This window comes from Vipera ursinii (assembly GCF_947247035.1).
Source record: "Vipera ursinii genome assembly, chromosome: 3".
Lineage (NCBI taxonomy): Eukaryota > Metazoa > Chordata > Lepidosauria > Squamata > Viperidae > Vipera > Vipera ursinii.
Window position 1 is genome coordinate 72,622,568 of NC_139516.1, and position 24,246 is coordinate 72,646,813.

The window sequence follows — 24,246 nt, forward strand, 5'->3', positions numbered from 1 at the left end:
GCTTTGTAAGAGAATGTCTTACAGGTAGTCCTTGCTTATGTCCAGTCACTTAGCAACTGTATGAAATTACGATAGATCTCCCAAAAGGTACTTACGACCTTCCTGATTTGGAAATGACAACAGCCACATTCCCTTCCTCCAGTCACATGATCACATTTTGGGTGCTTGGTCACCAGCTAACATTTATGCCCGTTTGCAGCATATCGCAGTAACATGACTATGATTTTCAATGTTTTTTTTTGCCAGTTTCCAGTATTTACTTCCAGTTTCTGGCAAAAAAACCCCACACCCATTGGGTATAGTGGAATTGCTTAACAACCATGGCATTCACTTAAACTGCATTTGCTTAACGACTGCTGCTAAAAATGTCATAAACCTGGGTCCAGTCATGTAGTGACACTCTTAACAACCCCAATGACTTACAACCAAAATTCCAAGCTCAATTGCAGACATAAGTCAAAGACAACCTGTCATCTCTGCTCCTGCACCCACATACACAAATATGTATGGACAAGCATGCACTACCTGTACCATACATGCTTATCCAGGTACTTATCTGAACAGTAGAGATAAAACCTGAGATAAGGAATTTTCTGTCAAATCAGGAATGGATGACAGTACTTTGAAAATGGTAACACAGGATATCGGAAAGCTATAGAAATGCAGCCCTAGGTTTCTGGTGAAAATGATTGCCACATGCATCATAAAAGAAAGCTGATGTTCATATAATTACCTTATACCAGGAGATATTTAATTCCTGGTTAGGCATAGATATTTTTAAAAAGTGTGCATTAACTGCCCTCCAGTTTCCAAATGTTATTTCCAAATTCAGAAAGTATCTAAAGTTTCAAGCTACTTAAGTACTCTAACCCCTTCATGGATTACTGCCTTGTCGTGGCGAAGGGGCTTGCGTAATTCAATGAAGCTATGAGCTATGCCGTGCAGGGCCACCCAAGATGGAAAGGTCATAGCAGAGAGTTCTGACAAAACGTGATCCACTGGAGAAGGAAATGGCAACCCACTCCAGTATCTTTGCCATGAAAACCCTATGGACAGTACCAAAAGGCAAAACGATATGACGCTGGAAGATGAGCCCCTCAGGTTGGAAGGCATCCAATATGCTACTGGGGAACAGCAGAGGGCTAGTACTAGTAGCGACAGAAAGAATGAAGCGACTGGGCCAAAGCCGAAAGGACACTTAGCTGTGGATGTGTCTGGTGTTGAAAGGAAAGTCCGATGCTGTAAAGATTTTTTCTCCATAGGAACCTGGAATGTAAGATCCATGAATCAAGGCAAGCTGGACATGGTCAAACAAGAGATGACAAGACTGAACATCGACATCTTAGGTATCAGCGAACTAAAATGGACAGGAATGGGTGAATTTAATTCAGATGACCATCAGGTATACTACTGCGGGCAAGAATCCCTCAGAAGAAATGGAGTAGCCTTCATAGTCAATAAAAGAGTAGGAAAAGCAATACTGGGATACAACCCTCAAAATGACAGAATGATCTCAGTTCGAATCCAAGGCAAACCATTCAATATCACAGTAGTCCAAGTCTATGCCCCAACCACCAGTGCTGAAGAGGATGAAATTGACCAGTTCTGTGAAGCCCTACAGCACCTTATAGAACTAACACCAAAAATGATGTCCTTATCATCATGAGGGATTAGAATGCTAAAGTAGGAAGCCAAAAGATAACTGGAATAACAGGCAAGTTTGGCCTTGGAGTACAAAATGAAGCAGGGCACAGGCTGATAGAATTTTGTCAAGAGAATACGATGGTCATAGCAAACACTCTTTTCCAACAACCCAAGAGACGGCTCTACACATGGACATCACCAGATGGTCAACACAGAAATCAGATTAACTATGTGGTCTGCAGCCAAAGATGGAGAAGCACTATACAGTCAGTAAAAACAAGACCAGGAGCTGACTGTGGCTCAGACCATGAGCTTCTTATTGCAAAGTTTAGGCTTAAACTGAAGAAGGTAGGGAAAAGTGCTAGGCCACTCAGGTATGAATTAAATCATATCCCTGTTGTATATACAGTAGAGGTGACAAATAGATTTAAGGAATTATATCTGATAGACAGAGTGCCTGAAGAACTATGGACAGAGGTTCTCAACATTGTACAAGAGATAGCAACCAAAACCATCCCAAAGAAAAAGAAATGCAAGAAAGCAAAATGGCTGTCTGAGAAAGCTTTGCAAATAGCTGAGGAAAGGAGGGAAGCGAAAGGCAAGGGAGAAAAATATGCCCAATTAAATGCAGAATTCCAGAGAATAGCTAGAAGAGATAAGATTGCCTTCTTAAATGAACAGTGCAAAGATTTAGAAGAAAACAATAGAATAGGAAGGACCAGAGATCTTTTCAAGAAAATTGGAGAGATGAAGGGAACGTTTCATGCAAAAATGGGCATGATAAAGGACCAAAATGGCAGGGACCTAACAGAGGCAGAAGAGATTAAGAAGAGGTGGCAAAATTACACAAAAGAACTATACAGGATTGAGCTTAACATCCCTGATAATCACAATGAGGTGGTCACTGACCTCAAGCCAGACATCCTAGAATGTGAAGTGGGCTTTAGAAAAGCTGAGCAACAACAAAGCTAGTGGAGGTGACAGTATTCCAGCTGAGCTATTCAAAATCTTAAAAGACGATGCAGTAAAGGTGCTACACTCAATTTGCCAGCAAATTTGGAAAACTCAACAGTGGCCACAGGATTGGAAAAGATCAGTTTACATTCCAATTCCAAAGAAAGGCAGTGCCAAAGAATGTTCAAACTACCGCACCATTGCACTCATTTCTCATGCTAGTAAATTTATGCTTAAAATCCTACAAGCTAGACTTCAGCAGTATGTGGATCGAGAACTACCAGAAGTACAGGGAGGATTTCGAAGAGGCAGAGGAACTAGAGATCAAATTGCCAACATATGCTGAATCATGGAGAAAGCTAGAGAGTTCCAGAAAAACATCTACTTCTGCTTCATTGACTATGCTGAAGCCTTTGATTGTGTGGATCATAACAAACTGTGGCTAGTCCTTTAAGAGATGGGCGTACCAAACCATCTTATTTGTCGCTTGAGAAACCTATATGTGGGCCAAGAAGCAACAGTGAGAACTGGACACGGAACCACTGATTGGTTCAAAATTGGGAAAGGAATCTGGCAAGGCTGTATACTGTCGCCTTTCCTGTTTAACTTATATGCAGAGCACATCATGAGAAAGGCAGGGCTAGATGATAATCACAGTGAGGTGTTCACTGACCTCGAGCCAGACATCCTAGAATGTGAAGTGAAGTGGGCCTTAGAAAAGCTGAGCAACAACAAAGCTAGTGGAGGTGACAGTATTCCAGCTGAGCTATTCAAAATCTTAAAAGACGATGCAGTAAAAGTGCTACACTCAATTTGCCAGCAAATTTGGAAAACTCAACAGTGGCCACAGGATTGGAAAAGATCAGTTTACATTCCAATTCCAAAGAAAGGAAGTGCCAAAGAATGTTCAAACTACCGCACCATTGCACTCATTTCTCATGCTAGTAAAGTTATGCTTAAAATCCTACAAGCTAGACTTCAGCAGTATGTGGATCGAGAACTACCAGAAGTACAGGGAGGATTTCGAAGAGGCAGAGGAACTAGAGATTAAATTGCCAACATATGCTGAATCATGGAGGAAGCTAGAGAGTTCCAGAAAAACATCTACTTCTGCTTCATTGACTATGCTAAAGCCTTTGATTGTGTGGATCATAACAAACTGTGGCAAGTCCTTAAAGAGATGGGCATACCAGACCATCTTATTTGTCGCTTGAGAAACCTATATGCGGGCCAAGATGCAACAGTGAGAACTGGACACGGAACCACTGATTGGTTCAAAATTGGGAAAGGAATCTGGCAAGGCTGTATACTGTCGCCTTTCCTGTTTAACTTATATGCAGAGCACATCATGAGAAAGGCAGGGCTAGATGATAATCACAGTGAGGTGGTCACTGACCTCGAGCCAGACATCCTAGAATGTGAAGTGAAGTGGGCCTTAGAAAAGCTGAGCAACAACAAAGCTAGTGGAGGTGACAGTATTCCAGCTGAGCTATTCAAAATCTTAAAAGACGATGCAGTAAAAGTGCTACACTCAATTTGCCAGCAAATTTAGAAAACTCAACAGTGGCCACAGGATTGGAAAAGATCAGTTTAAATTCCAATTCCAAGGAAAGGCAGTGCCAAAGAATGTTCAAACTATAGCACCATTGCACTCATTTCTCATGCTAGTAAAGTTATGCTTAAAATTCTACAAGCTAGACTCCAGCAGTATGTGGATTGAGAACTACCAGAAGTACAGGCAGGTTTTCGAAGAGGCAGAGGAACTAGAGATCAAATTGCCAACATATGCTGGATCATAGAGAAAGCTAGAGAGTTCCAGAAAAACATCTACTTCTGCTTCATGGACTATGCTAAAGCCTTTGATTATGTGGATCCTAAAGAGATGGGCATACCAGACCATCTTATTTGTGGGCCAAGAAGCAACAGTGAGAACTGGACATGGAACCACTGATTGGTTCAAAATGGGGAAAGGAGTCTGGCAAGGCTGTATACTGTCGCCCTGCCTATTTAACTTATATGAAGAGCACATCATAAGAAAGGCAGGGCTAGATGAATTAAAAGTTGGAATTAAGATTTCTGGAAGAAATATCAACAACCTAAGATATGCAGATGATTTAATTTAATTTAATTTAATAATTTGATTTCTATACCGCCCTTCTCCCGAAGGACTCAGGGCGGTGAACAGGGCAATACATAATAAAAATCAGATACAAAAATTAAAAAACTATTAAAAAACCATTAAACATCATGCCCATAAAATCAATACATATTAATTTAAAAACTAATTTTAAAAACCCAACCCCATCCCGTCAGACCAGGCCAGCTTGTTCGAAAAAAAATGTTTTAAGATCGCGCCGGAAGGAGCGAAGGTCGGGGGCCGTCCGGAGCTCAACCGGTAAGCTGTTCCAAAGGTCTGGCGCGCCCACAGAGAACGCTCTCCCCCTGGGGGTCACCAATCGGCATTCTTTGATCGGCGGCACCCTGAGGAGGCCCTCTCTGTGGGAGCGCACTGGACGGAGGGAAGTTGACGCCGGTCGCAGGTGTTGCCGTAGGTAATCCGGACCCATGCCATGAAGGGCTTTGCACGTCATAACTAACACCTTGAACCTCACCCGGAGAGCAACCGGTAGCCAATGCAGCTCGCGGAGCAGAGGTGTAACATGGGAGTATCGGGAAACTCCCAAGACGACTCGCGCGGCTGCATTCTGCACCAGCTGGAGTCTCCGGGTGGACCTCAAGGGCAGCCCCATGTAGAGAGCATTACAGTAGTCTAGACGAGAGGTCACGAGCGCATGAGTGACTGTGCGCAAGGCATCCCGGTCTAGATAGGGCTGCAACTGGCGCACCAGGCGAACCTGGGCAAAGGCCCCCCTAGTCACAGCTCCAATATGCTCTTCCAAAGAGAGCTGTGAATCTAGAAGGACCCCCAAGTTGTGGGCCCTATCTACGGGGGGTAATAGCTCACCCCCCATGGCCAATGATGGGATAATCGGAATTTCCCGGGATGCCGGCACGAACAGCCACTCAGTCTTGTCAGGGTTGAGTCGAAGCCTGTTCCTCCCCATCCAGACCCGGACCGCCTCCAGGCAACGGGACATCACGTCGAGGGCATCGCTGGGGTGGTTTGGGGTAGAAATAAAAAGTTGGGTATCATCAGCATATTGGTGATACCCAACTCCAAAACCACGAATGATCTCACCCAGCGGCTTCATATAGATGTTGAACAGGAGAGGCGAGAGAACCGACCCCTGAGGAACTCCACAAATGAGAGGTCTCAGGGTCGATCTCTGCCCCCCTGCCAACACCGACTGCGAACGTCCCAGGAGGTAAGAGGAGAACCACTGGAGAACCGTGCCTCCCACTCCTAACCCCCTGAGACGTCGCAGCAGGATACCATGGTCGATGGTATCGAAAGCCGCTGAGAGGTCTAAAAGTACTAGGACAGAGGAACAACCCCTGTCCCAAGCCCGCCAGAGATCATTCACCAGCGCGACCAATGCCGTCTCCGTGCAGTACCCGGGCCTGAAACCCGATTGGTACAGGTCTAGGTAGTCAGCTTCCTCCAAGAACAAAGGGAGCTGATGCGCCACCACGCTCTCAACAATCTTTGCCAAAAAGCGAAGGTTGGAGACCGGACGATAGTTGTTTAAAATTGCTGGGTCCAAGGCAGGCTTCTTGAGGAGGGGTCTCACCACCGCCTCCTTCAAGGCGGCGGGAAAACTACCCTGACTCAAAGAAGCAGTAATCACTGCCTGGAGCCAGCCTCGTGTCCCCTCCCGGGCTGCATAAGTCAGCCAGGAGGGGCACGGGTCCAACAAACACGTGGTAGAGCTCAGCTTCCCCATGATCTTGTCCACTTCTTCAGGGGTCACAGGATCGAACTCTTCCCAGATTAAATCGACAAGACCGCCCGTATCCTCTTCGTCAGACTCTGCCCAGTCGGAGTCCAAACCGGTCCGGATCCGAGCGATTTTGTCCGACAGAAATCGACTAAACTCCTCGGCTCGACCCTGCAAGGGTTCCTCCCTCACCTCCTGATTAAGGAGAGAGCGAGTCACCCTAAACAGGGCGGCCGGGCGATTATCTGCGGACGCAATGAGGGTGGCAAAGTGGTTAGACCTAGCCACCCTCAATGCTGCGAGATAAGTTCTCGTAAACGACCTTAGTCGTAACCGGTCAGATTCGGATCGGCTGGACCTCCAACAGCTCTCTAGGCCCCGTCTCCGACGCTTCATCTCGCGGAGCCCCATGGAGAACCATGGGGCCCGTTGGGATCTGCGTCGGGTCAAGGGCCGCATGGGTACAACTTGGTCGAGTGCCTCTGTGGTTGCCCTTTCCCAGGCTTCCACCAGGGCATAGACCGAGCTGTGAGCAAAGGAGGCAGGTGGGGGCCCAAGCGCCGTTTGGAACCGCTCAGGGTCCATAAGGCGCCTAGGGCGGAACCATCTTGTTGGCTCAGCAACCCCACGACAGGGAGTGGCAAAATGGAAGACCATCCGCAGGAGATGATGATCGGTCCATGACAGGGGTGAATTAATTAGGGAACCCCCCCAAGATCATCTAACCACCGTCCAGATAGAAAAACCAGATCGAGCGTGTGACCCCCCTCGTGAGTTGGGCCCAGAATAACCTGCTTCAGGTCCATGGCCGTCATGGAAGCCATGAACTCCCAAGCTAACTCAGATGATCCCCCCAGGGATGGTAGGTTGAAGTCACCCAAAACTATAAGTTTGGGGAACTCAACCACCAACCCTGAGAGGACATCGAGAAGCTCAGGCAGGGCTGCTGCCACGTGTCTAGGTGAAATATACACCAACAGCAAGCCCAACTGAGCTCTGGGACCACATCTCAGGAGGAGGGACTCACACCCGGCTATCTGGACTATGGTGGCCTCCCGCGGACATAAGGTCTCCCTCACAACAACTGCCACTCCACCGCCCCTACCCTGAGCCCTAGGCTGGTGCAGCACCCGGAAACCTGATGGGCTAAGATCAACCAGGGGGACTCCGCCCTCTGGGCCCAACCAGGTCTCCGTGATGCAAGCCAGGTCCGCATGCTCCTCCTCAATCAGATCGCGAATGAGAGGTGCTTTATTCATTACAGACCTGGCATTGAAATACACGAGCCTGAGCTCAGGTGGCTGCTCATCCTCGCTCCCGGTACCACGTGCTGAAATCAGAGGGTCGGAGCGCATCACCGCTTGAAGACAGCGGGGACGCACCCCCGGGTATTGATGTGGCCCTCTGTTCCTACACCTGCGGGCATTCCCAACCGCCGTGGGAATAGATAATCCCACACCCCGCCCCGGGGCCCCATAGGCCCCCAGCCCAGCCCCTACCACGGTGCAATCAGTCCCTGACCTGGACTGAGAAACGGTTGGTGGAACCCCCCTAGTTTCCAACTGAGCCGATAAGCCCACCCCCCTCCCTAACCCCTCAAAACATTTAGCTAAAAAACACACCAGGGGCCTCTTATTAAATTTGGGAGAGAGGCTCCTGTCCCTGCCCAGCCATCTCTCGGGGTCCCAATAATTGGGTCTGTCATCAAGAGGCACGATGGAAAAGCAGGCGGGTCGCACCCAGGAGAGGGGGGCACCCCTGAGCGCCAACAAGGCCGTGCTGGAGTAAGATAAAACCATTAGTCCAGGGGAGTCCAGTCAGGCAGTCCATCAGTCAAAAGTTGGAAAGCAGAAAGTCAAAAGTGTCCAATTCACCAGCTCCCTGCCACTGAGCTGGGTACCCGTCAGATGACTCCAGGATAGAACAGGCACCTCCCTCTCACGAAGGGCCCAGATCTACGATGGGATGGACAATTGCCAACTCAAGAAGGCATACCTCCCTAGATCTCTCACCTCTAGGGAGGCAGCAGATGGTAATTGGTTGGTATCGATGATAACATATACGAGCCGCCCTCTCACAGAGGCTCGTCCAAGACCTTCTTGCTTCAGTGGGGACCATAGAGAGAGAAAAAGAAGAGTAGTAGTTATCAGGATTAACCTGAGGGTAACCATAGTTAAGTTGGAGAGCAGAGTTCATCTCAAGGCGGGAAACGCAAAGCGGGGAGAGCAGGAGACCCACTCTAATGGCAGAAAGTGAAGAAGAACTAAAGAGCTTCTTGTTGCGGATGAAGAAGGATTGTGCAAAACGTGGGTTGAAACTTAACATTAAGAAAACCGAGATCATGGCATCCGGCCCTCTCAATTCCTGGCAAATAGATGGGGAAGAAATGGAGGTAGTGACATATTTTATTTTCCTGGGCTCCAAGATCACTGCAGATGGGGACTGCAGCCTAGAAATTAAAAGACGCTTGCTCCTTGGGAGGAAAGCCATGGCAAATCTAGACAGCACATTAAAAAGCAGAGATATCACCCTGTCAACAAAAGTTTGTATAGTCAATGCTATGGTCTTCCCAGTTGTAATGTATGGCAGTGAAAGTTGGACCATAAGAAAGGCTGAGCCTTTGAGGCCTTTGAACTCTGGTGCTGGAGAAGACTCCTGCGAGTCCCTTGGACTGCAAGGCGATCAAACCGGTCAGTCCTAGAGGAGATCAACCCTGACTGCTCTTTAGAAGGCCAGATCCTGAAGCTAAAACTCAAATACTTTGGCCACCTAATGAGAAGGAAGGACTCACTGGAGAAGAGCCTAATGCTGGGAAAGATTGAGGGCAATAGAAGAAGGGGACGACAGAGAATGAGGTGGCTGGACGGAGTCACTGAAGCAGTAGGCGTGAGCTTAAATGGACTCCAGAAGATGGTAGAGGACAGGAAGGCCTGGAGGAACATTGTCCATAGGGTCGCGATGGGTCGGACATGACTTCGCAACTAACAAAAACAAAGTTCAAATACAATGTTTATTTCCCACCTTGTGCCACTTCAGGCAAAATTTAACAAAATGTAAATAAAAAATAGAATAGACAAAGTTAAGCCTAAAAGTACAATTAAGAGTAAAATAATTAGTAAAGCCATCTAACAATCATAAGCCTGGCATAAATCATGCCTGTGTAGATGTCCACAATACTGAGAGAGTGGAAGCCAAACATAATCCACAATGCCTTGTTTCTCCTGGTAGTAACATAGGAAAAGGACCTTCTCTTAGTGAAAGAAAGATGAGCCTCTGACAGTGGAGGCCTCTTCATTTACAAATGCTCTTTATGGGAAATGAGGGGGCTTGGCACTATTCTTCTCCAGATTGCCACAAGAAGATTATTCACTGAACATTTCATTCACTAACCATGTCCTGTCATTCTTCTTTAGAGAGGTTTATTTTCAACTGAGGTCCTCACCATTCAACAGGAAAAGCCCTTATTTGACCGTTTTTTAGCTTACTAATTAATGAACCGCTGCATAATTTTATCTTGTTTAAAAGTGGCCCCATCAAACTGAGGGCCATTTTATATATCTCATAATAACACATAGGAACTAAAATAATGTCTCCTTAAAATAATGCTACCATACCATGCATTATATATTCAAGAACTGGAGTATTTGGCAGTTCAACTGAATAGTATTTGCCTAATGGACAAAGGGACGCGGTGGCTCAGTGGGTTAGGACGCCGAGCTTGTCGATCAGAAGGTCGGCAGTTTGGCGGGTCGAATCCCGAGTGCCGCGTAACAGAGTGAGCGCTTGTTACTCGTCCCAGCTTCTGCCAACCTAGCAGTTTGAAAGCACGTAAAAATGCAAGTAGAAAAATAGGGACCACTGCGGTGGGAAGGTAACAGCGTTCCGTGCGCCTCTGGCGTCTAGTCATGCCGGCCACATGACCACGGAGACGTCCTCGGACAAGCGCTGGCTCTTCGGCTTTGAAACGGAGATGAGCACCGGCCCCTAGAGTCGGAAACGACTAGCACGCATGTGCGGGGGAACCTTTACCTTTACCTTTTAATGGACAAAGACGTATAATTAGAAAGACATTTCAACTGTATGTTGAAATACCAGATATGAATATCAGTATAACTAAAACTTCCTCATGCAATAATCTTGTCAGCTTTCAAAGGGATATAATATATTTTATAAATTTACTCATAGCTCCCACTGAATATTACAGGCATTAGTTGAAATTTCATTTGTGTCTGATTTTTATTTATTTTAAAAATTTGTATAGCTGCCCAACTTAGAAATGCAATGGAAGGCTAACAAGGGATTAAAAGCAAAACAAAGTAAATAATAAACATAAATGAATCATAACATAAGGCCAGAGGCTTCTGAAATTCACAGGACATGCTGTTCCAATGTCCAAGCACTTTTTTCAGAGAATGCACACTTCCCGGGTCTCATTAAATGGCAACTGTACTGGTGGTTATTATAGAGTATATGATAATATTGACTAGCCTTTGCCAGACCAGCATTTCAGTCTCCCCCTCTTCCCAATTTCAAAATATGGATAATAATATAATCCATTTTACAGAGCTGTTTTAAGAATGACCAAGGGAATTACACTTTTCAACTTAGATTTTAACTTGATACAGATTTGAGGAAGATGCTGGCACTTCCCTTGATCGATATTGCAGTGGCTAGGAAATCAATTTTAACTATCTTTATAATCATCTTACTTATCTAGCTTCAGCCCAAAGGTTCACAAGTGGTCACAGAAACGTTTACTTAAATAACCTTGTTTCCTAAAAGGGTCATAACAATTTAGCAGCTAAGTGTTCTCCTGTGAAATTATGCAGACAGAGAAGGGACAATAATAATATGAAATTTTTAAACAAATTAGCGCAGTGGATAAACATTCTGTTATTATGTGTGTGAAAGCATGCTATTAAGATTATTATTTCAGTCTTAAAATATGTGTGCTTGTAAAATCACTGTTATGTTTCTGAAGTGCCAGAGCTGCAGGAAAAAGTGAATTGAGGGAGCTGCATTTCTATTTCACGTTGTCAACATTGTAGATGCACAGCATGGTGCCAACATGTAAAGACATGCATTTTGCATATCTTCTGTAGTCTCTCCTCCTCTGTACATTGGACTCATGGAAAGAGCAACCTGAAGACATTAGTTAAAAACCAAGTAAATTGTCAGTTCCTTAAAAAAATGTGACCTTCTGCCAAAACAATTCACTGTCTGTCACTCTTCATCAGAATAATAGCTTGACAAGTTTATTGTTGTAAGTCTTTCCTTTTACCTTGCCAAATAACGGAGTATTATCAAACAAGATGGTTGTCAACATTCAACCTCACTTCAAGCAATACAAAATGTAGACAAGCAGTTATAGTGTGATTACATGGCTCTCTGTTTAAATGTTCTGAATTTCCCAAGAAGCCTCTTCAGGAAAACAAACAAACCCTTAAAACTTTAAGGCAACCTCCCCAATCTGGCACTCCCCAGCTGACATTTGCAAACTGGCTAACAATTCTAAGGGGCTGAAGTTGTAATGCATCCCAAGTATGCTAGCTAAAGGAAGGTAAAGGTAAAGGTTCCCCCGCACATCTGTGCTAGTCGTTTCCAACTCTAGGGGCCGGTGCTCATCTCCATTTCAAAGCCGAAGAGCCAGCGCTTGTCCAAGGACGTCTCCATGGTCATGTGGCCGGCATGACTAGACGCCAAAGGCGCACGGAACGCTGTTACCTTCCCACCGTAGTGGTCCCTATTTTTCTACTTGCATTTTCACGTGCTTTCGAACTGCTAGGTTGGCAGAAGCTGGGACGAGTAACAGGCGCTCACTATGTTACGCGGCACTTGGGATTTGACCCGCCAAACTGCCGACCTTCTGATCGACAAGCTCAGCATCCTAACCCACTGAGCCACCACATCCCTTTTAACTAAAGGAAGATTTTCCCACAAAAGTCAGCATCATTATGCAGTTACTTTTCACTGTTTATCACTGAACTCCAGTAACACCTTTGCTTCAACCTCTGCTGTGTTTGTTATTTCTTCTTTCTAATTCATTAAGTTCCCTTTCTTGGCCTCTGGTGCTTCTTCCATCACTCCTGCAGACCATCCCTCAGACCTTAACACATTATGGCAAAACTGCATTACAGCACTTTCCTATCCTCTTCCTGGTGTCTGGCAGTTTCAACATATGTTTGAAAGTGGAGAGGATTCAGAAGTTATGTCCCTGTGGTACAGCCTGATGGCAGGTTTAATGATTCCTTTTCTTGAAGTGCCAAGAAGGTCTACCTGAACGCTATGAAGAAAAATATGTGCAGTTCCTGAGCTACTTGGGCTGCCTCAGCCCTATACAAATGACCACCCAATCTAGCATAGTACGAGATTCATTGATCTAAACTGACAACCTTTCTAATCTTACTCGGTATAAGATGCTGGAATTGATGGGAGAGTATTTTGACAGATGTGGTTTGCTTGGTTTTTGAATGCTTCACAGAGCACCATCTGTGTACAAATAATACAAAGGCACAAGTCAGTGCTTTTCATCTTATAAATTATGATGCTGAGCATGAATTTACCATCAGCTGCTGTGGGGTATAGTTCACCCAGTACATAAATCCAGAGTATCTTGAAGAAAATACTTTCTTTCAGATATCACATCAAAAAGGCCCAAGCAACTTTAATATCGATAATAACACTTCAGTAAGTTATTCTCTTCACCTTGTCACACTTAAAATAAACCACTGTGCATGCTGTTCCATATTGTGTGGTGTCACTACACCCATTTCCGCTTTTTGGCAACACACCACCTTTAATATGCAATGAGAAATTAAAAGGTTTATTTACAGGTATAGGAAACAATGCCAGGCACAAATAATAATGAAAATCAAACTTATAAATTACAAAGTTGCAATCAAATCAACTATACTAGTATTTTGCTCCTCTTCTGCAATCATATCAGAGAATTGGGCTTGCAGGAACTAGATTCTATATTTCATATGGCATAAACCTCTTTGACTGAAAAGTTCACAACTATAAACGTGTTCGTATGCTCATGAGATCAATGAAATAAAGTGTCTTAAATGTTCATCTTAAAAGCATTTTAGCAGTTTTAGTAATCCATAAAGGGTGGAAATGTCAAAAACGAATTTCAGATTTCCACCAAGAAAAATCAGATGATCTAAGACACCCAGCTCTGTGCTGCACCAATTTAGAAGACCATTATAAATCAGCAAATAAGCACCTAATAAAACTCTGTTCTTCCCTCTAGTGGTCATCAGGATTATTGCAGCCAAGATCTGCTAGCACTATTATAATGGATGTACTAAATAAGCCTTAGAAAAATTGAAAAGAGAATACTAAAATTCTTAATTTTATAAAGTTTACCATTTGTTTTCATCCATTTTCAATAATATTTATAGATTTAGAGTGAAGCACACATTTATCATATAAAAAAGATGCATAAGAAGATGACTCCATTGAAAATGCCTAATTTAGAAAGTGGAGTTAATTGCATGCAAAACTGCAGCAAAGGCCTTTTTCTTTCTGCTAGCTTCTCTGTCCTTTACAGATGAGTAGTTCTGTCTACTGCACCTGCTTTTAATCACTTAGAAAACTTTGCACAGCAATCCTAAATCCAGTCAAAGCTAGCTGAATAGCTGGTGCATCCATAAAGAGCATGATTCTGTTGAGAAAGTAGCACATCTGGAGATCCTTTGAAGTGCTTATAGAAATTTCTGCAAGCATACTCTGCTACTGTTTCTACTGACATGGGGATTTTTGTGAATATGTCAAGACAGCATGCTAGCCAAAGCACCTTCATTTCCAAACACATCTATGAATCAGGCTTAAAGCACCAGCAATGACATATCCTCATTTTCCATCCCATCCACATATTGAATAATAACAATAATGGCAAGAGAAACATTCCTCCCACCTGCTTAGTGAAACAAATCGTTAAGCTTAAGAAATGGCAGGTCTTCCATTTTAGATTTTCCTAGATATCTTTCTTCCCAATATTGGTAAAGGAGAAGCAGGAGAACAGAAATGTGAGGCAGAGGGGAGCAGACAGTAGCTGCTGTTTCTATCTATTTGAAAACAAATCTCTTCAATCTTCTGCCTGACTCTAGAAAAATTTCAGAAATGTAAACTTACAACTTGGGCGTCCTCCTGGATTCACGGCTCAATTTTGAAGATCACATAGGAGCCGTGACCAGGGGGGCTTTTGCACAGGTTCGCCTGGTGCGCCAGTTGCGTCCCTATCTGGACCGAGACGCCCTACGCACAGTCACTCATGCGCTTGTGACCTCCCGTTTGGACTACTGTAACGCTCTCTACATGGGGCTGCCCTTGAAGACCACTCGGAGGCTTCAACTGGTGCAGAATGCGGCCGCGCGAGTTGTAATGGGGGTTTCCCGATACTCCCATGTAACACCTCTACTCCGCGAGCTGCATTGGCTTCCGGTTGCCCTCCGGGTGAAATTCAAGGTGCTGGTTATCACCTATAAAGCCCTACATGGCCTGGGTCCGGGATATTTGAGGGAACACCTGCTGCCGGCATCAAACGCCCTTCGCCCAGTGCGCTCCCACAGGGAGGGTCTGCTCAGGGTTCCGCCGGTGAGAGATTGCCGGCGGGTGACACCCAGGGATAGGGCCTTCTCAGTGGGAGCGCCTGCCCTCTGGAACCAGCTGCCGGTGGAGCTGAGGACTGCCCCCGACCTCCGATCATTCCGCCGGGGCCTGAAGACCTGGCTCTTTCAGCTCTCGGGCCCAGACTGAGGAGGAATTTTTAATTTGGGGTTCTTTTTAACTGACTACAGGGTTAATTTAATACTTTTTAATTTGTTCTTAATTTTTGTATTTTGGATTTTTAATTCCCTGTAAACCGCCCTGAGTCCTCAGGGAATAGGGCGGTATATAAATATAACTAAATAAATAAATACAACCTCACTTAATAATGGCATACTTGATATACCGAATATAAAATAGAGCCAAGCCCTTCATTTCATATATATATTTATTGGACAATGGAGTTTTAAAGAATTCATTTGCTCGTGTTTTAAGGTAACATTCGAGAAAAATTCTCCAGAATAATAATAATAATAATAATAATAATAATAATAATAATAATAATAATAATAATAATAATAATAATAATAATAATAATTTTTTTATTTGTATACCGCCCTTCTCCCGAAGGACTCAGGGCGGTGAACAGGGCAAACATATAAAAGTACAAAAATACAAAAGTTAAAAAAGAATTAAACAAAATGCCCAAGCTACAACAATAAGTAAATATATTTAAAACAACAATAAAATCCCAACCCATCCCCCATCAGGCCAGGCCGGCTTGTTCGAACAAATAAGTCTTCAGATCGCGTCGGAAGGAGCGAAGGTCGGGCGCCATCCGGAATGGAATGCCAATACTGCCTGCTAGAAATTTGCTTGACTACTTTTGCTGAATATAATTTATATGGCATGCATTTATTAAATGTCTCCCCGTGTACTTTCTAAAATTGTCTTCCATTAATCAAATAGCAAAAAAAAAAAAAAAAAAAATCAGATGGGTAACCTTGGGCCAGTCACTCTCTCTCAGCCCAAGTCACCTCATAGGGTTGTTGTTGAGAGGAAAAAGAGGAGGCGAAAAGTGGGCCAGATACCTTCACTGCTTTGAGTTATGAAAAAAATAACAAAGGCAGGATGCACATAAATTGGAATAAATAAAAATATTAATACCAAGCATTAATTGCTGCATGAGAGAAACATATGCAGCTGAGTGCTATTTGCTCATAGACTAACATAGTTGGAGACCTATTTGTTGTGACTACAACTACAAAGGCTGTCTCTATTCTCATGATTATTATTGAAATTTAATGGTAGAAGTTCTAAGAAAGCACTGCTTACATGTGTGGCCCATTTCTCTCCTCCAATGTTTGGTGTGATTTTCAAATCATCCTCTTTTTTTTTAAAGGAGTAAAGGTAAAGGTAAAGGTTCCCCCACACATGCGTGCTAGTCGTTTCTGACTCTAGGGGCCGGTGCTCATCTCCGTTTCAAAGCCGAAGAGCCAGTGCTTGTCCAAGGATGTCTCCGTGGTCATGTGGCCGGCATGACTAGACACCAAAGGCACACGGAACGCTGTTACCTTCCCACCATAGTGGTCCCTATTTTTCTACTTGCATTTTTATGTGCTTTCGAACTGCTAGGTTGGCAGAAGCTGGGACGAGTAACAGGCGCTCACTCTGCTACGCGGCACTCGGGATTCGACCCGCCAAACTGCCGACCTTAAAGGAGTAATTTGTACCAAAGTTTAGCATTTATCTTTCTTGAAAGTAACTGTCTATAACAGACATGTCAAGCTCGTGACGTCACATGACATCGCGCAACGTATAGGAGCCTTTTCGCCATTGCCGGCAACGGGGTGGGCACGACTTCTGGATAACGCATCCGGCCTGCGGGCTGGCACTTTGACACCCCTGGTCTACAATGTTTAAGATTAGGTTAACATTTAGGGAAAAAATATTCAGGATGGTATGAATTTGAGCATTACAGGAGATTGTTGAATTAAGGTTAACATGAAAAATATTATGGAACTGATTAATCCACATATTAAATTACATTTTTTATCTGTCCAATTTCATGAGAAAATGATAGGAGCCCTGGTGATGCAGTGGTTAGAATGCAGTATTGAAGGCTAACTCTGCCCACAGCCTGGAGTTCGATTATATCAGGGCTCAAAGTTGACTCAGCCTTCCATCCTTCTAAAGTTGGTAAAATGAGGACCCAGATTGCTGGGGGTCATATGCTGACTCTGTAAACTGCTTAGAGAGGGCTGTAAAGCACTATGGGACAGTTCATAAGTCTAAATGCTATTGCTATTGCTAAAATTTATATTAGTTGATTCTGAATACTTTATCTCATAAATTATTTACACTACATCTAGCTAAAACTAATCAGAAGAGTTGCATATGGATATTTTCTATACTTAGCTCTGGGTATAGCTAAGGATCTTTTAGTTTCAAATGTACTTAATTATAAACAAACCATGGATACATATTCTGCTAGCCACACACTTAGGTGACACTTAGGCTCCTATCTTAAGCAATTTTAGTTACCTGGGAATCAATATTACTGCATTCAGTGGAATTTCCTTCTGAGAAAGCACATAAAGGATTATATTGTTAACATATTTGTAGCAGAGACAATATTTTAATTAGGGAGTTCCTCACTCACAGTTTAGACATTTTTATTAATATAGAATTTTTCCCACTTGTACCTAAACATAAAACAAACATATCCCCCCCTTTTGGGGGGCTATGTCTACATGACATTACTTTCACTTTTCTCTCCATTCCTTAAGTAAGACAGGCTTAAATTTTAAAATATTTATTATGTTTTTATGCTGCTTCGGCTTAGATTCTAAGTTACTAACAAATTATAAATTAATAACAAATGCAGTATTAATAATCATAGACCAACCCACAGTAGTAAAAAAAAATTATGATACTTCAGTCATAATAATTCATAATACTATCATAATAAAATAGATCCAGACATTATCAGAACATAATCAGAATAAGTACACCCAGGTACTTATTACTCTTCAGTCCCCAAATATGTGCTGGAAAAGCACCTTTTCAAAAGTTTGCTGAATATCAAGGGCGAGTTTGCAAATATTAGATCTGGAAAGTAATTGCATAGAAGTGTTTGCAAAAAAAAAACACGCTTTGTGTGAGGAGGCAGACGGACTTCCAGCAAGCATTCTCTGAAAACATACCTTTGTAAAACGGATAACCACTCCTAGGTCATACAGGATTTTAGAGGTTATAATAATTATTTTGAACTGAATGTAGAATCAACCAACAACCAATGCAGCTTTTGAAATTGTTATGTCAGTAGCTTTGTTGCAAAGAAGGTTCCTTTGAAGCGGGAGATTCGGGTGCAATTATTGGTTAATGTTGTAAAGGCGGGAAAACCCGGGCTTTGGATTGGATACAGTTCAAACAGCTTGAGTATATAAGCCGGAGTTATTTTGACAGTTGTCAGTTGACATATGTGTATTAATAAACCTTATTGCTGTTAACCCTCACTGAGTCATTCGTCTGTCTGGACCAAACAGAAATATTGGTGGTGCATGATAATATTGGCTTGTCCTTGTTAACATGTCAGCTGCTGCATTTTACACCAGTGGCAATAATTTTCTTCCTTATTCCAACATCATCTAAAGGTAGCTACAAGCTGTTATCAAGTCTACCAAGCTTTTCTATCCATCAGATTGCTGATTCAAATATGGGTGAATAGCACTTTCTTCACCAGGATATATTTTCATTATCAGTACTGGTGCTAAAACAATATTACAGAGAGACCTAATTCCAAAATTGTCCAAAACCAGTCTTAAGGTATGTGAAATCTATTAGGCTTTGTCACTCGTTACCTTGGAGGAAAGTTAGGTAACTGACTTATTGAAGGAAACAAATTTCATCCTACTATAGCTGCCTGTTGATTCAAGATGGGTGATTAACATTTCAATTTAGCTCTAGAGAAAGGCTCTATGGCAGGGGTCCCCAACCCCCGGTCCGTGGACCGGTACCAGGCCACAGCATGCCAACAACCGATCCACACAAACAAGCAAAGCCCCATCCGTGGAATGCAGGCAACACACTAAACCATGCAGTCTCTGATCTGCGGAAAAACTTTTCTCCGTGGAACCAGTCCCTGGTGCCCAAAAGGTTGGGAACCTCTGCTCTGTGGCATACTCATTTTGATGTTGGCCAATTCCTTATTCTCAGAAAATATAAATTACCATGTGTTGCACCCACACATCTGAAATATCATATACAAAAATACTAAAATAATTTTAACCGTGACAAGCAACTTCATACAAATGACACATTCAGAATCAGGCGGCCCAGTTATAATCATTTGTTTTTGGTGAATAGAAATGCTTGTTATTTAGTTGTTATTTGATTTTTTTTTACTAAATTTAAAAATCTGTAAGAATATAATGACACTACCTGTAACTTTCATGTTTTTATTGAGAAACAATGGCACATTACAATTGTTGTAGGCATTAATCTATTCAGTTTGCAGCAACTTCACACACTGGTTAAAAAGCTAGTTTAGAAAAGTATACATTGCACAAACCTCAAAAAATGAAAATAATAATTGTATGTATAATTTCATCTTATTTGCTCTGAGAACAAAAAAGGAAAACTTTAATAACCCTCATAAGTGGCAGAATCTTATAATACCTACTATGTCTGACACCTACATTGCATTTATATTTTAATTAACAATTCTATGTCAAATTTGTTTCAGTTTACACAATAAACTTAAAGATACAATCTTAAAATGAGGCCAAGTATGTTAGTCAAGTTTTAGAATATCTTTGTTATACCAACAGGTTTTCAGCACAAACATTTCATAATATATAAGTTTATACAGCTGCAAAACATTGGTGGAAGTATTCAGAATTTAAGTAAATCTAGAACCATTAAAGTCAGTGCACTTTCCAAAGTGGGAAATTCAAACTGTGTTCTTACAGTACTGAAATAACCAATAACAGCAAAATGCGTAATCAATGAATCAGCAACTATATCTTTCAGTTCTAAAATACTCAATTAAAATCTCTTCAGGATTACTTCATATTCATTTGACATGGCAACTTTAATTAGATACATGAAAATCTCACCTGATTAAAACTAAGTAAAAATAAACTTACCACAACTTTTTTCTACTTAAATATCCTCTGATCCACCTCTGAATAATCAAGATTGGTGAATGATGAACTAGAACATGATTGATCTTGGAAATTATATTTCTTACTGTTTTCATTTCTTCCTGAAATGTAGTATTCTAAAAATAAAACAAAGCAATATAGCAATGTTCATCAAACTGTATTAAAACCAACTACGCTTTTAAATATGTTCTTTTTAAATGATATTTCTGAAAGCAATTATTTTGGATAAAGCATCCTAGCTATTTTGTTTTGGCTTATAAATAACTTTTATGCATTCTGGTAATAGATTGCTTTTATGTAAACCTTTTTAACTGAACTCATAAGAGATCGTAAATTTCTCCTATTCTCTGGTTATAGTTCCATTTATCATAGGAAGAGACACTTACATTGTTCTTTTTTTGCAAGAAGCATTTCATATATTTTTGCTGTTCCGAGCAGCAGGGTTTTTTTTCATTTTAGTTTAGTTGGCTTTGGTCAACAGCTGAATCAGGGATACTCACAAATTATAAGTTGATGCTAAATTTTAAGGCTGAGAAATCCTAAGCAAAAGTAACAATTTCAATAGAAGTGGAACTTTCAGAATCATACTGCTCTTTCTTGGCAGGATGGATATAACGAATTATAATTCATCACTGACTAGATTTTGACTGATTCATGTAGGGTCCTAACTACTCTTATCTTGTTCAGCATGTACAGCTTAAGGGACAATGTAAAGATATTTGTCAGATCCCATTTGTACAAATCTGCTCCTATCTGATGTCTAATTGGGATTCATAGCACAATGTTCAAGAACAACGCTGTACCTTGAACACCATCTGGGGACACAGCACCAGTAACTCTTAAATTATTTAATATTATAGAATTAATGTGTGTGCACGTATGTATGTATTAGCATGAATGATGTTATTCCATGAATGTTATCAATAAGCTATTTTGAAGAATGTATTATATTTTTACAAGAATTTCATGAATAAAGATTCAACAGGGATTTTTATGAACAACACTTTTTTCTCAGTATAGAATTCGTTATCTCAGAATTCAAACAAAATCAATTAAAACATTGTTGTGTTTCTGTATTATTTAAAGATTCTAATAAGCGTTTCTTATTAGATTCAAGGTGCTAGTAATGGTGTTCAAAGCCCTCCATGGCATGGGGCCGGAGTACCTCAGGGAACATCTGCTGCCGGCATCAAGCTCCCTGCACCCTGTGCGTTCCCACAGAGAGGGCCTCCTCAGGGTGCCACCGGTCAGAGAATGCCGACTGGTGGCCCCCAGGGGGAGATCCTTCTCTGTGGGCGCCCCGGTGCTATGGAACCAGTTACCGGTTGAGCTCCGGACGGCGCCCGATCTCCGCTACTTTCGCCGCGATCTGAAAACATACTTGTTCGAGCAAGCCGGCCTGGCCTGAGGGGGGATTGGTGGGGTTTTTTATTATTTTTATTGGGGTTTTTACTATGTATCAATTGTATTTTAATCGGGCATGCATTTAATTATCTTTTAGCTTTTGTAAATTTCTGTGTTTTATTCTTGCCCTGTACACCGCCCTGAGTCCTCCGGGAGAAGGGCGGTATAGAAATATTAATAAATTAAATTAAATTAAATTAAATTAGCATATGTGATCAGAAAGATGACCCCAGTTTTACTGGTAGAAAACTTTAGAACAATAAAATCTTATATAGTATCCGTTGAAATTGAGCTGAGAGTTTTTTCCTAATTGTGAATTAAGATACATCAGGATTCATCTTTTCACAGGAAATGAAATTATAAATTTTGTCTGCAAATCCTTTTCGCCATTTACTAAAAAATTGATTTGTTGCAGTCATCTAATTCTCTGAATGTGAGATAGTACTATAATTACCTGGAACTAATATGTTTCTACCAGGTAATAAAAATATCAGATTAATGTATTCTGGACACAGCAATCCAGATTCTTTCTCAGACTTGCTCACCAAACAGGAGGAAAGGTTTAGGCCTCAACTATACAGTGTTGTTTAAAAGTTTGTGAAACGCTTCTGAATTTTTATATTTCTGTATAGATACAACATACAAAGAGATATGTTCTCCATCTTAAAATGAAATAAAGAGAACTCAACTGAACAAATGGGCCAAAAACATTTTACTGGTTTATTTATTCGTGAAAATTGATCCAAAGCTACATATTTGTGTTTGTACTTTTTAATAACAGGTGTGCCCTTGTACAGCAATCACTGGAGCTAAACATTAACAAGAATTGTTGATCAGTCCTAAGTATCAGCTTTGAGGATTATTAGCTCATTCATCCTTACAGAACAGCTTCAACTCAGGGACCTTGGTGGGCTATTGAATGAACAGTCTGCTTCCACAACTTTTCTCTAAGATTAAAGTCAATATTTTGACCTGATCATTTCCTTCTGCTTTTATCATTCTTCGGTCATACAAGTGTGTTTTCGGCTATCGATTTGCTGCATGATAAATTTTGTCTTGAAATCAGTTCGTTGACAGATACCCTGACATTTTCCAGCAGAATTTGCTAATACAGTTCAAAATTCATAGTTCCATCAATGACAGCAAGCTGTTCTGCTCCAGAATGGTAAAGCAACCCCAAATTATGAAATTGCCACCACCAGGTTTCAGCAATGGGATAGGTTTCTTATGCTGTAATGCACTGTTTGCCTTTCACCAAACCTAATTCTTTTCATACAAGACAAAAGGTTTTGTATTGATTTCATCCATCCATAGTAAATTCTTCCGATAGCCATCGGGCTTATCCACATGTTCTTTTGCAAGCTTTAAAAGGACAGCAATATTTTTTTGGACAGCACTGGCTTTCTCTTTGCAAACCTTCCATGCATACCATTGTTCTGCCGTGGTCACAAGAATTGACATTCACCAATGCAAGAGAGGCCTTTCATTCTATCTGTTACCCTACAGTTTTGGAGACCTCCCAGAGCAGGGGTCAGCAACCTGAAACAGCAAAAGAGCCACTCGGAATCAGTTCCACCACACACACAAAATAGTGGGAGCTGCAAAATGTGTGCGTGCATGTGTGCACGCATGAGCAGAACAAGGCAAAACGTGCACCACCCCGACGCCCGCGCCACATCCTGAGCCGCACGCACCTGTCGCTGCCCAGTGCCACCAGCTTACCAGGGGGGGGACTCGCAGGCCGAGACAACCGTGGAGGGCCGCGCGAAGACGAGGAAGGAAACGGCCTTTCAGAGGATCCCGCTCGGGCCCCCCTCAGAGGAAACGGGCCCTTCCGCGGCCGAAGAGTCATGAGTATCTCCTGCAGCGCAGCTCCACGAGCCGGGAGGCACCTGCACAATGGCGGGTCTCCCTGGCAACAGGTGCTGGGTCGCAGCGCCTTCAGCCCGGGTGCTGCCGGAGCCACCCGAATGCCCTGCCCCTCCTCCCAGGGCCTCCAAACCTCTGCATTTGATGAAGGCAGCAGCTCTCCAAATGGGGAGGCAGAGGTTTGGAGAGTTGCACAGCTCTCCAAACCTCTGCCTCCCCGTTTGGAGAGCTGCTGCCTTCGTCCGCATTTTTATTGAAAAGTTTTAAAGTACATTTTATCTTTAACAATCCCCCCTACCTATCCCTTCCTGCCCCTCCCCCCATTTCCCCCTCCCCCCGACTTCCCAGAGCTAAGTACAAGGTATAAAAACGAAAAACAATCATAAACATCCATATACTACCAACAATAAATTCTTAAATCTATCACTCTCTACCTCATATAAAATAACTACAAGCAATATTAATATTACATATAAAAAGAAAGAAAAAAGAAAAAAGAAAGGAAGACTTATTCAAATGCTAAATGAAACTTTTTAGTCCCATATTTGTTCTGGATATAATCAATCCATTTTTTCCACTCCATAATATAACGTTCTTGCGAATGATCTTTCAAATAAGCTGAGATCTTTGCCATTTCCGCCAGGTCAGAAACCTTTAGAGTCCATTCTTCTATAGTCGGCAGTTCCTCCTTCTTCCAATATTGACCTATTAAAAGTTTTGCTGCTGTAATTAAATTCAACATCAACTTAGTGTCCACAACAGTAGCATCTGCAATTATACCCAACAAAAACAATTGCGGACAAAACTTTATCCTT

The 24,246-nt window shown here is 42.3% G+C and overlaps 1 protein-coding gene across 1 annotated transcript in view; it reads right to left on the reverse strand.

Annotated features, from left to right (window-relative positions):
• Positions 1-24,246, reverse strand: part of LRRIQ3 (leucine rich repeats and IQ motif containing 3) — a gene marked incomplete at its 3' end in the record, with an annotated part of 69,074 nt that overhangs the window by 29,750 nt on the left and 15,078 nt on the right. The window contains exon 4 of the mRNA XM_083358141.1: positions 20,141-20,274. Coding sequence (XP_083214267.1) covers positions 20,141-20,274 — 134 coding nt within the window. The remainder of the gene's footprint in view (positions 1-20,140; positions 20,275-24,246) is intronic.